The sequence below is a fragment of the Egretta garzetta genome, unplaced genomic scaffold (genome assembly GCF_000687185.1).
Source record: "Egretta garzetta isolate BGI_Z169 unplaced genomic scaffold, ASM68718v1 scaffold302, whole genome shotgun sequence".
NCBI classification, from domain to species: Eukaryota; Metazoa; Chordata; class Aves; order Pelecaniformes; family Ardeidae; genus Egretta; species Egretta garzetta.
Window position 1 is genome coordinate 148,718 of NW_009258788.1, and position 14,156 is coordinate 162,873.

The 14,156-nt window shown below is 45.1% G+C and overlaps 1 protein-coding gene across 1 annotated transcript in view; it reads right to left on the minus strand.

Annotated features, from left to right (window-relative positions):
• Window positions 1–10,417, minus strand: part of SLC7A11 (solute carrier family 7 member 11) — a 60,280-nt gene extending 49,863 nt beyond the window's left edge. The window contains exons 1-3 of the mRNA XM_035889215.1: window positions 10,141–10,417; window positions 7,134–7,260; window positions 2,934–3,049 (exon numbers count right to left, since the gene is read on the minus strand). Coding sequence (XP_035745108.1) covers window positions 2,934–3,049; window positions 7,134–7,260; window positions 10,141–10,417 — 520 coding nt within the window. The remainder of the gene's footprint in view (window positions 1–2,933; window positions 3,050–7,133; window positions 7,261–10,140) is intronic.
• Window positions 10,418–14,156: the final 3,739 nt, after the last annotated feature.

Below are 14,156 nucleotides of genomic sequence, written 5' to 3' on the forward strand. Positions count from 1 at the left end.
GTGAGGCTTTAGAAACTCCCTCATTGGAAGCTTTAAGACCAGTTTAGATGAACATCTGTCAGAAATTGTTTAGATACGCTGATTGTGTTTGGAGGCAGGGGATCACCTGGAGATATTTCAAAATCTCTTCCTTCCCTTTCTAGTATGGCCAGAAATGGCAATGTACAACTAACAACTACAGAACAAAGTCTCGCCCAAGGACAGCATTTAACGGTGCTTCCCACTATGTTTCCCCCCACCCCGTGCAATGCAGACAGATACTCAGGGAGCGCTCTGTCATCAGGCACAGAGGGGAGGAGGGACCAGCAGCGGACAAGGCGACAAAAGGCACATCCGTTCACTTTCTGATTAACTTAAAATTTTCAGTGGCAGCAAATGCTATCTTTGGCACTATTAAGGTGGATTATAAGATCACCAGGGCTCCAATGTGTCTGTTCAGCTCAAGGCCACCTTAATCTTACCTATCACTCTGCCTATGTGTAGAATACACAGCATTCATAAAACTACGACTACAACAGCTAATTCTTACCATACAAGAGTAACAGTCATCCGCACTGGGATCCCTGAGTTTAATCACTGAACCACAAAATCATTTATGTTGGAAAAGACCTTTAAGATCATCAAGTCCAACTGTTAACCTAACCCTGCCATCCCACTGCTAAACCATGGCCCTAAGCACCTCGTCTGCCCAGCTTTTAAATACCTCCAGGGATGGGGACTCCACCACTTCCCTGGGCAGCCCAATCCACTGCTTGACAGCCCTTTCCATGAATAAATTTTTCCAACCAAAACCTCCCCTGGTGCGACTTGAGGCCATTTCTCCTCATCCTCAGCCTCCTCTTCTCCAGGCTGAACACCCCCAGCTCCCTCAGCCGCTCCCCATCAGCCTTGTGCTCCAGATCCCTCACCAGCTTCCTTGCTCTCCTCTGGACATGCTCCAGCCCCTCAATGTCCTTCTTGTAGTGAGAGGCCCAAAACTGAACACAGGATTCGAGGTGCGGCCTCACCAGTGCCCAGTACAGGGGGAGGATGACTCCCCCGGTCCTGCTGGCCACACTATTCCTGATACAAGCCAGGATGCTGTTGGCCGCCTTGGCCACCTGTGCACACTGCTGGCTCAGACTCAGCCAGCTGTCAAGTGTAGCACATGATCAAAAACTACTACAAATGAAACTCTGCTGTAGAGCATCCTGCAAAGAACGAAGATAAAGCCTCAGTCTGACACACCACTGTTTTCCTCAGCATTGTCCCATTCACCGTTACAAACTTTCTACAAGAATCCCTTCTTTTCGGCGAAACGACAGCTCATCCTACCTGCGCTGCACAGACCCGCGCTTACCATAGGAGCAGCCTGCTGTGAACCCCTCTCTCCCTTTAGGCTGTAATTATTTTAGCATAACTCCACCCCCCCTGCAACGCTGCTTCTTTGTTTAATTACTTTGCAAAGTCCTGGCTTATCACACAGATTTTCAATTAAATTAAAAGCAATAAAAACCTATTTCAAATTGTTCTCGTATTGTGCTTGAATCGCATGCACTTAACAAAATGCTTTGATGGAGCCCTCACTTAACATTCCTTCTGTCTCTGTGACCTTGAAGTTACTGAACATCTGTTTCACCCTTATCTTGCACTGAAATATTTTAGACAGATGTAGCTATAAGAAGTCATTGACCTCAAAATTCAAGCCCTTAATTCAATTATTCCTGTGAAACCTATAGTTTGTGCATAATTAAGTTAGAAAGAAATGCGGTCACACAGTGATTTTTTTTAACATTCCTGGCAGAAGGGAATTCTTAGCAAGAGAGCTCCTATAAAAAGCCACAGTAACCTGGGGACTGGAAACTTCAGTGTCAATTGAACTCCCCACCCCGAAGAAAGAGAAAGGCAGCTGAACCTATTGTTGTGCAAAACTGAAGGGGTCTCCTGTGTGCCTTTGATCATTTTGCACATCTTAATTCCTTTTTCCGGTCCTTTTGTTTCTGACATGTGCACTGACCAAACTGAAAGGAACAATCTGTTACTAATTACTCAGGTCTACGCTGCGCTCTCCTCCCAGCGCAGCTGAATGCGGATGCGGGCGCACATGTGCCAGGAGCATCATCACCAGCGGCCGGACAGAACTGGAAAGGAGCCTCCAGCACCAGAGGCACACGGCTCCAGCGTCCCCTTCGCATCACGCTTTGTGCCTCTCCGTTCCAGGCAGCCTCCTGCACCAGCCCAGGTACGCTGTCAAGCTCCTGGTCTCAGGGCAGCCTCCCTCCTTCCATTTCTATTGGTTCTCTGTAGCCCTAAACAGTCCCTTTTACATTAATTGCAAAGTTGCAAGAGTTAGACAAACTGCTGGTAACAGAGATGCTTCTTCACCAAGCTGTACGCCCTGCTCCCAAAGTCATCCGTTGGGTTCCTGCTTCCTGAACCACAAGAGCCTCGATAAATTTTATTGCTCTGAAGGACAGAGTGGGAGACTAGGGAAGATGATCTCATGTTGCCTGTGCTCCACTCAAGAGAACTACATTTCTTCATGGCATCATACTTGGCACTCGATTGCCTCCTAAAACAGAGGTAGAGCAAAGCACTTAAAATCAGGTAATCATTCTTCCATATCTCTGGCAGTGGTTCACCATCTCTTAGGGACTGAAATTGCTTCCACAAAAGTAATGAGAGTTCTGCCATTAATTCAAGTGGCAACAGAATCAGCCTTGGCAATAGATTTTCCCTGCCATTAATAAAGTCTGCTATTCTTTTTACTACGGCGTATGCTCACAAACACACATACCCAGGCAAAAAGTCACGCTGATGCCCTTGACATCAGACACACAGTCATTTCGTAATGATTCACATCAAACAACTACCTGTTCAGTGTGCAATTGCTTATTTTGTCTTCAATTTACATCGTTTTTACCCTTCCTTGAAACCTAAAATTGGATACTTACTGATGCCAACAGCTGTAATAAGTTTAATCGCAAGTTCTGGGATTTCACACTGCATAAAGAAAGGTTCCAAAATGTAACGTCCAAATGCCAGCGATATCACTGCTGTGGCAGCAGGGCTAGAGTAAAAACAGCAACAAAAATCACAAAATTAATCTGCAGAAGTACATAGACAATATTCTTACGGGATCATGCTGTAACTTTTACTATCACAGAACTGTGAACCATACTTAATTTTGGTGCCGGCTTGTAACTGTGCTGCCACATACCATGATTTCTGACCGTAGCTGGAAAGCACGAGCAGCTTAGCTGTGCTCAGCAGTTCTGATCTTCAGAGCAACGATTCTTACCAGGATTGCTCTTACGACTTCCATGTTGTGAAGCAGCCGTAAACAGAAAGGAAAGGCAGCAATAGAAATCTCCATTCGCTTGCTTGAAGTGAACATGGCCAGAATTAGATTACATGGGCAAAACCCCAAGCAAAAGTTGTTGAGGACTGAATTTTAGCGGCCAGGTATCTCTCACCCCTCAGAGGCACAAGCAAATTAATTTCAACCAAGCTAAGAATTCTGCTTTACTGAGTATTCAAAATCAACCCGAGGCCATTGTTAAAATCTGAGACAATGCAAAAAAATGAATGAAAATGGGACTTCCTAAAATGCAAACAGCTTGTTCCTTTTATTGACTAACGACTTCCTAGCACTGCCAGTGAGAGCAAAAAATCCTGGAAGTACAGAAAGCACCTACCATGAAACAGAGAAATGTGGAGAAAGGCAGGCATGCAGTTGCTGCATTTACAAATCTGAAATATTCGTGATATTCCTACAGCCTTTCTCCTTGAGACAAGCTAAATATTTACCAGACTTAGCACTGACACATATTAACAGCAAATTACCCTGGCCTCAGATCAGACACTGTCTCTGCATGTTCCAGTTCCAGTGGGCTGTTCACGTTTGGTTTGCAAGGACACTTTCCCCCTTCTTAGGAGAGCTGGTGGCACCTGTGCTTCACCACACTCAATTCTGCCTCCAAGGATTTTTGAGTTAAATAAGCCTCCATGCAAATTTATTGTGGGGAAAAAAAAAAATCTACAGCATTTAATAAAACAATGCCTCACCTTACAGAATTTGAATAAAAATATAGTTGCTTAAAAACGTTATGGAACAGTGTAAAAGTTCTGCAGAGAAGTTTTTATTCTCCATCGAACAATAAAGGAATTTTCTGCAAGAGACTTTCGCCCTGAGAACAAAACCCACTTTCTTTGCCTCATGACTCAACCACAATGTCACATGTTGTGTCGGACCAGACCGCAGAGGGGCTTGGAACAGAAGTACCTTCCCTCAGAAAGTTTCTGCGTGGGCAAGTGAGGGCGACAGCTCGCACGTCCCCCACGCATGAGGACTCTTCCTTTCACTGGCCAACAATTGGCCTTGCAAATTTTGCCTTCGCGCAGGGACAGAATATCCTCTGCGCTGGATTTATGCATACATTTACTGACCTCACCTCGGCACAATATTTCTAATTTAGGCGAGAAGATCACCAAGCTTCTGGCTTTTAAATACTGCAGCCTGCCAAAAGTAGATTGAAGTGTCCTAGGTCAGATGAAAGGTAAGATCTTTGGAGCTTTCCCAGACTTTTTTCCTTGGTCCCAGCTCCTTTTTCCAGAACTTAGATTTTTCCCTCCCGTTTTAAGAAAGGCCTTTTTAAAGAGGCAGTCACTGCTATCCACACCACTATGTTTTAAAAAACATAGCTGCTAAATTATACCTCTGATAACTAGCTGTCTCTCTCCTAGACCCACATCTGGGGGAGGATGCTACTGGCAACGTTGTCAATCAATGGAGGGGGAGGTTGAAGGAATGGGGCATCTTCCTTTTGACTGCAATCCTAAGGACAGACTGGCAGCCCCCCGATAGCTGCCTGATGAGGAGAGGACAGAAAGCAGCGGATCAGCAGCTTTCATGGAAGGGCAAGGAGAGCAAAAAGCCACCGGGAAAGGAGGAGGGTCTGGTGCCCCAGCACGCACCACGGGTGAGTGAATCACTTCCCTGGCAGCACGCTCTCACCCTACCTGTGTTTAGCAACCACCATCGTTAAACACTACAGACAATGCATTCACACATCCGTCTTCACTTGTTTGAAAACTTTTGTTGGTTTGGGGTTTAGGTTTTGGGTTTGTTTTTTTTTTTCCAAAGGTATGTAGTATACCCGCAACCTGATTTTGGGGGAGGAAAAAAGTTGCTACTTCTACTGGCTGAGGGGCAATGCACTGTAAAGCACTTCTAAACAGCAGGTGATGCTGGCACCATTTAATCAGTATGTGGGCAGAGTTTAAGTGTGTCCTAGACTGTAAAATAGTGTCTGAAAAGATACACGAGAAACGGAAATGTTTATTTTGGTTGCAGCTGCTACACCAGCCTGTGGGTGTGATAATCCTGGCCACCTTTCAGAGGAAGAAACAGCTTAGCTGAGAACTGTGTGTGTGCAACTTCACCTACCGAAGAAAAAAACCTAGGTACATATTAGGTCTCAACTTCTTTGATAGCAGCATCCAATTAGTTTACCGATACAGGAGTCAGATATAAAAGTCTACACAGAGTTTTGGCAGTGCTGCTCTGATCATCGCAAGTTATAACAAGTACGGCTCCCTCGCTGCCTCTCAGATTTGATGATTAAAGACTCCACTGATGTTCCTTCCCATGCAAGATGATTGTTTTCTGGGTGTGGAGCAGATCACGATGAGTAAGAGTGTTTTCGTGACACTCCTGGGACACTGTCATATGTAAAAACATAATAATTTTGCGAGGAGAGGAATTTAAGAAGCCTGGTTTCTTGTGGGTATTTGTGCCTCGGTTAATAAGGCCCCCCTGCCTAGTAAGGTGCAGGTTAAGAAGGGGATGTCTAACACTGTCTTCTGTTGATTCTGGGATGTGCAATGATATTGCTGCATTCACAACACATGTTTCTCACCACAAAAACACAGACCCTCTTTCCTCTGTCTGCTTTTCCGTTTCAGCAAAAAGTTCATACGGTTAAGACATCTGCTCTTTCACCACGCTGGATGGAAACGATGCAGTTAATTCAAAGGTTACGTATGGTAGGGAGGATGTAAAGGGACCATCTCATACACACAATGATTTCGTCCGGAAGCAAGATAAGGGTTTATGGATTCATAATGACTCAGCACTGTCAGTGCTTTTAAACTCAACAGTCTATGCTAGAACTTGTCAATATTATGTAAACATAGTTGTGATTTGACACAAAGCTTGTGCTTTTCTGACTAATTTGCTGATTGCGGAAGAGGAGGGAAAGGAGCGCTAACTAGCCTGAGGCAGGAATGGAGCATTCCCCAAATCATTTTGCATAAGTGAGTTCCCCTGTTCTACATGTAACAAGCTCCCTAGCCTCAGCAATACTGTTAAAAAGAAAAAAAAAATTAAAATTCAATAGGGCCACATTTGAGTTTGATATAAAGATCCATTTACATTATGAAAATGTATGTGATACGTTTCAATGATTTGGCACCTTCATATTGTAAATTCACCTATACAACGTCAAGGGCGGCACGAGCCACAGGCTTACACACCAAAACAATACTTCGGACATTTTAGATATGGAAGGACTTAATGTTGCTTTATTTGATCCGTTAGTGCTTTTCATAGTAATCAAGAGTTAAGTTCTCCAGCACCCCACAAAAATAAAAAATGGGGACCTGAACTGACGTATAAAGAACGCATGGTGCCCCCCAACCTGAAAACTACAGGGCAGTATCTTCACCAAGAGTTATTCCTGTATCCACAGACAACAGCAACCACTCCAAAAACTTGTATCAAGACTGAGAAAAATGTAAAAGCGACTTCCCTCTTCCACTGTACTCTATATAGGCATGGGTATTAGCATTATTAGGGACAGTAATGGATACACTAAGCTTAGTAAAATTAAAGCAAGTAGCTGAATTTGTGTGGCAGGCAGGTTTTTTTAGAACCTGTATTTCCTCCCCCCCATACATGCACATGTGTCTTTTTGGATGTTTCAATGCTGAGAGCAAAAGAGCATTGTTAAATTCTCTGAAGCAACCACACTAAAAAAACCACAGCGCATTGATCAAGATATATTTGATTTGCTTTGCACATCACATATTCAGTCTTTACAACGGAAAAGCATATTGCTATCAGAAACACAGAAAAGCCACGATATACTTACCGAATGACGAGTAATTCAACCCAGACTCTCACAAAAGCAGGTAACGGGCCAAAGGCCTCCAGGATATAGGTGTAGTGACCACCGGATTTCTTAATGCATGTTCCTAGTTCAGCATAGCAGAGGGCACCTGTGAGAATTAAACTGTGGCATCACAAGAGAGATCCAAAAATACCTTTCAAAGCATTTATAAGCTCAACAAGGGAGCTGCCACGGTATCACAGCTACTTTTGATATATTTTAATCTTTTTTTATCAAGCAATCGTGTAAGTTTTAGTTCATTCAGCTAGACCTGGAATTAACCAAACTGTACGTATACCCAGTTACATTCACATGTAAGGCGCTAAGCAGACTATTTGCTATCAACATGTTTCATTACTCATCCATATCTCGTGAAGAAGGACAAACCAACCACTGTGTCATGCCACCCCCCCCAGCCCCCCCAGCCAGCCTGACCGCCCCGCCAAGTGAAAGCCTTCCCACAGATTTTCTCGTTACCCAGTGCTGATCACCCCCTTTCAGCCTCAGAGACGCCCTGCTCAGCCTCTGAAGAAAAGCCTGAAAACTGTACTCCCCCTCCCCAACCACAGGCAAAGTGATCGGCCAGCCAAAATATGGAAGCTGGAAATGCAGATTAAAAATTTTCCTCAATAGTACTCTCAGCACCTTATATACAAAATTCAGGGCTTAGCCCTGGCTTTTCAACACTGGTGCAGTGTTGTTGCATACTGCTAGTGCAACGAAAGCGCCGTTCATTTCTGCATTGCCCTAGATATAGACCACTTCACGTTTTCGGAGAAGGAGTCTCATTTCCTCCTTTCATTCATTTACACTGACTAAAATAAAACCCAGCTCCTCATCGTGTTGCTGCATTCATTCATGCTGAAGTGTTTCAGGCCCCTTTGGAGCAAGTGCTAGCGGCATTCCCAGCAAGCTCTCAGTGAGCTCCCCGAGGCTGCTGCCGGCGCAACCCGGGACCTCTGCCATTGCAGAGCAGGCAACAGCACGCCGCAACTACGAGGACCTGCACGAAGCCTTCTTCACCCGGGTGCCACCTGCTACTGTTGCTTAATGAGCCATCACCCAGTCACAAAGCCAGTGGATTCTCAGCTCCATGGGTGGACTGCATCCGTAAAGAAGTGCACCCCATCCGATAAATGTAGGCAGCCCTTTTAGGAGAGTCTGAGAAGCCAGATGAAAACAGTAATAAAGTTTGTAAACACCACATCACATAGAGTTGAGATCAGCAACGTATATGAACTCGTTTAAGATGAAAACTACAGTTGTCAAAACCACATAACGTGTACAAGCCCATTAAAGCTGTACCACGTTATGACAAATTCCATCCTTGGTCATTTGCTTTGTTTGGGGTTTATGCAAAAATGTGGCAGGTTTTCTCTGCCATTCTTTAGCTTACCTGAAAACGTACTTAAAGGGATTCTTATAGCCACATTAAAAAAAAAAAAAAAAAAAAAAAGCTATTGATATGTTTTCTCTCGCCAGCCCCTTCTGTTGAGGTTCAAGACGCAACGAAATTGTGATTCGATACGTTATACACCCAGTCTCAGCAACACCTGAAGTGATCTTTGCATGGGATTTTACTATAATTAAGTCATGCGGGGAATTAAAAAAAACCCTTGGCATAAAAAATAGGAAAAAATAACTGTAACGGGTCCATTCAGAGAAAGAGATAGTATCTCTTGCTTGGCCAAATTACACAGTTCTTCAGATCTGGAGAATGACCTAGAAAATCCACCTGATAAAAGAGGGGTTTTTTCCTTTTTGTACAGACTTTATTTCACAGCCAGAAGATTACTACTATTAAAGCCAAAAATGCAATGCTTAAGCAAATTCTGTTTTGACTAAATCTAAAGACCAAGGTCTTCTGACGAGGTTACAAATTGCAGCCGACAGGAATTTTGGTTACAGGCAGGACTTCCACATTTGTACAATAAATTATGCTGCACATTGTACCGATACATTTAACATCTGACCAGAATGGGTCCTAACCTGCTTGCACTGCCTGTTTGGCTTGGGTGGGCTTAGCCTGTAAACAGGCCATGTTTCTTTTAAGCTCAGAGCCAGTTTACACAGGGTGGCATTTGCATGTTCCACCCACTAAGCAGACACGTGTTAGTCTGTGTTTGTCCTCTTTACCTCCTGCCAGAAAACAAGTCGTTTCTGTTTTAAATAAAGCCAATATTCATGTTAGCTCTTCAGCTTCTTGGAGATTAACTCATTAAGTAGGTCAATGGACCCTCTGTCCCGCCGAGGCCAGGGTGGGGTTTTCCCCTCTGAACAGGGGCTTTGTGTCCACAACAAATAAATCGGCGTTCTTCAGAATTGACCACTCTTCAAAAATTAGTAAAAACCATCACAATAGGCAGGCCAGCAATAAAACTCGCATTACAAATTTGTTTTCCATCACACTGTTTTTTGCAGCACAATCTCTCAAAGCGACATCGCGAGCGAGGAACGAAGAGCAATAATACACGGCTGAGGAGGGGGGTTATTAGTGTTATTATTTTGCTAGCTTTCATGCCAATATAGCTTACGTCCAGCTGGAATTATTCCTCTCCGACCTTGCTCTAGGGAACTAAGTTTAGCCGTCTAAACATTTCGCTGGTGTTCGAGCAGAGTGACCCGCATCCCCAGCTGCCGGGAGCCTTACAGGCAAGCTGTAAACTACTTCTTACAGCCAGAAGAAAAACCTTATACCTACAGCACATTGTGTGGCATAAAACGGACGTTTACTTTTCCTGTTCCTTCAGGAACCCATAAGAAACATTAATTTACGCTTCCGATCGTTACGGACCAGGCGCCGGGGGGAGAGGGGCTGCGTACCTCTGCGCCCTCCGCACAACCTATCATGCAGCAATCCCCTCCTGTAGCCCTATTGGCCCTCGAGCTCCGCTCCGTGCCTTGCTATCCAATGGCAAAATCAGGCAAATAACAGCGATAATCCACCGGCCGCCCCTCTGGACCAATTAGAGACTTTTAAGGGACTTACCGAAGAGCGAGAGGATACCACACACTGTCCAGACAGTCAAGGACATGCCCACGCTGCCCGTGTTCTTCAGGATGCCTTTGGGAGAGATGAAGATGCCAGCTCCGATGATCGTGCCAATTATGATGGATATCCCCCTCAAAAGTGTCACTTTCTTCTTCAGCACGACTTTTCCCTCCCGGGCTGGCTCTCCGCTGTCCATAGAGGGCAACCTGCCATTAGCTTGCCCCTGCAAGTAGTTTCCATTAGAGACCGTGGTTACAGCAGCTTTCCTAAACATGCTACAGTGCCACCAGCACACTGACAGCAAGCGCAGGCAGAAAAGTTTGCAGCAGAAACTCAAGGTGGTTTGGTTTTTTTTTTTCCCCTTCTCTGTGTAGCCAGCTACTTAGTCTCTTCCTCTGCCCTCTCTTATCTTTCCAGCTGCTCCTACACGCAGGTAGCAAGCTCCTAAAGTGGTTTTGAGCCTTTACTGCGATCCAAGCTCTGCTGAGGAACACCTGCGCTTTCACGCTGCGAGCTGGTACTGCCCTATCATTGGAAACCAGCTCAGCTTCCGCGTGGACTTGTATTTAAGCTCTTGTCATACCAAGTTACTACAGCTGAATGATGATGCAAATTCTCCAGGTTTGCATCAGCCATTTGAGAAACCTCTGGCATTACTCAGCATTTTTTTTTTTTTTTTTTTTTTCCCTCCTCTTTTTAAACGGTAGGGGCATGTTGCACAACTGACCTGAGGGCGGTGGGAAGAACAAAGCGCTCGCGAGCAAACCCAGCCAATCAAGCTAAGCACATCACCCTCGACACCCCGAGACACGCTCCCAAATTTTTTTGTAAAGCAACTCGGAGCCAGAAACAAAAGCCTGCCTAAACACAAAGCTCATCAGAGCGCAAGGGGAAAAGAAATCAAACAGGATACGTCATCCCTGGGTCTAATCCAATTTCTTTCTCGAAAAACTCCTCTTAATGAAAGTTAAGTTTGCGGGGCTTAACTTCTTGTGTCGCAGCCAGTCAGCCTCTCTCGCCTCTATGTTACTTACCTGGAAATCTCTATAGGGTCCTGTACCTACCTAAAGAATACATACAACCCCCTCATTACCCCGAGCTGCCTAGCAACACACCCAAATCGACCTAATGAGAACCCCGGGTGATTTCCACAGTACAGTAATTTTCATACATGCGGCGTGTTCCTGGCATGTCAGCAAGCAACGCCGCAACAACACTTCCCCTTAAGAAATGCTATTAACGTCCACGGCCACCTCGCCTGTGCCATCTGGCAGGAGGAGGATGAGACCCCGGAGCACAGGATCCCCAGCGGCTCAGGGATCAGAAAGGGGGTTTTTATGTTATCGTAGAGCTTTCCCTGACCAGAGAAACAGGTAATCGGATGCATAAAGACTTTTGTTCCCTGACCTGATCGTTCCAATCCAGACCTGAGAAATTAAACTGTTAAAAAGAGGAGCATTCTCATAAAGCAGAGGGAAAATCAATAGCCTTCAAGCACTTGTAACCTAACCGAGGGACAGCCTGGGCAATATATGCCAAAGGGGAAAAATCCTTCCTAGCGTAACTATTGCAGCTGCTCGTGGCTTCAGATTAGATCAGTGCAAAGAGAAATGATTGCCGCAGTTACTGCTCTTACAGTTACTGCTTAATTAGGAACTAGGATGGAAGGGGGGGAAAAAAAAAAAAGATAGCAGTTAAAACATTTTATCATTTGAAAAGCAGGCACTGAGCTCAAAGCTCTACCGCGCTTTCAAATTTATGTGAGAAAGAGGAGATCCTGGAGTATCAACACCCTGCAGCTGTAAAACTTCAGTGTTTTTAAAGCCTCATATTTTCAGTTATAACTCACCTGTAATAATTTGCACCGAGATAAAAGAAGGCATAAAAAAAGCTTATCTGGCTTAAACGCACATAGGTAAAAACCAAAGTGATTGTAGCTTTTGACTGCATACTGGTGGTGCTTTTGCCTGTTTTCTGAGTGCATCCCTGCTTCTCCCTCCAAGTGCCGACACGTGTGGCAGCGGCCACCCCCTCGCTCCTCTCCTCACCACACCACGTGCCCGGCCTTTCGGGGAAACGATCGCCCCTCCAGCGGGTGCCACAGGCAGCTGGTGCAGAGCTATGGAGAACCTGCGGGCAGGACCTCCTCTGGTCACCGCGCCGTCCAAACCAAGATGATTTTCATGGCGCCGCTTGCATGCAGAGCCACGAGTAGGCGGGTGTGCTATGCAGGGCTGTTTTCCCCTGGCGTGCGTTCCATAGGCTGCCCCCCAATAAAAGCACAAATGCCTGAAGTAACTAGATCAAATCAAATCAGGAAAAAGCATTAACCACAGAACTGGGTTCAGCTGATGACCTTTATTTTAATTTTCAAAGGCCACTTAATGAAGAAACACATGACATCTTAAAACATCTAGCACTTTAAGGTAATCATTCTTAACTAATGCTTACCCTTTATTTATAAAAGGAAGATGGTTCCAAGATCAAACCAAAAGCTTGGTAACCTCCCAGACAATCCCGAGGCAGCTCCCAGCTGTCTGCATCAGCTAGTCAGTAAAAACACTGGACATTATAATGGCTTTCAAATTTCGTTTGACCGCTAGCCAGAAGAATGCATGCTTGCCCGTTGGACGTCTCTATTAGCACTCTCCCACGCAGGGACAAGGGTGCTTGCTGCTTCTGCGGTGTAGGGATAACACGCATGCAAAGCTTAGGACCATGTGAAATTCCTGGTGAAATTTCTAAGGTGGGAACTAAGGAAGGCTGGATGCAGAAAACTCTTTTTCCTAAACATTGGCAGCTTGCTAGGGACCATGCTGTTTGTAGCCTTCCCAGGGAGTATTGGGGTGCACACCGCTTCTCAATGCTATCCACTAAAAAGAAACAACAACAAAAAGAAACAGGAGCACTTTTTCTCCTTGGAGTTCAAGCCTTACTTCCAATTATCAGTTCCACTAAGGAATACTTATTTGGTATTGGGGGATTATTTGTTATGTTCTGGAAATTTCATGAGAATTCTCCATCACCTGAGCCCAGTCCCGAGGAGGGCACGAAGCTGGAAAAGGCCCACTCCTGTCTGCTGTCCCCTGTTATACAGTATACTCATAAAACCCATTCCGATTATTTGTAGCCCACCAGCCACTTGCATTTCAATTATTCATCACAGAGCAAGGACCGTGGTATCACTATGCAACCACAACACACGATGCTCGGGGTCTTTTCAGAGAGCTCTTCTGAAAGCGCAGGGCTTAACCCATCCAACGCTCAGAACAGCCCTGTTCTTCCATAAAAATCCACTCTGAAAACAGAACAGAGAGGTATAAGGTGCAATTTTCTTTAGACTGATGAAATTATTTGAAGCAATGTTTCTAAAAACGGTGCTCTGAAAATAAACCTTCAACCTCTATTGGCAGCCAGCATTGTGCACAGCCTTTTATTGTTTCTCTCTGGTTGTGAGGGTTTTTTTTTTTTCCCCCAATTCACAGACATTTTCTCCTGAACATACATTTTAAAGCATAACCGAGATCATCACCATGAAATGGTTTCCTTTTGAATCTCACCATCAGCCCTGAACTACCTATCTGCTGTTTCAAAGAGAAATCCTTGCCGGCCAAGCCCGTGCGTCCTCCCAATCCTACACCCTGCAAAGAGCTGAGCCACAAGCCGAGGGGTCAGCTCCCCACACCGGTTGCCTGCTGCCATCAGTGGGCTTTGGTGACCAGGACCAGCTGCGCTGCTGGGACCTTTCATGTCATGCAGGGGACAACCCCTCTGTCAGCTGCACCCCACTACTCCAGCAAACAAAATACTCTAGCATCACAGGGAATAAGGATACTGCAGCTTTTCAAGGGCTGAACATGCCCAATATGGGGGCACCTCCATTTTTTCCCCAGTAGTAGAGCTTGTGCCAAATAACTGGACACGGCTGTAGCTCTGATTCCAAAGCAACTCCAATTTTGATATTTCCCTGGGGGAATGCTACAAAACACACACACACACACACACACACAGCG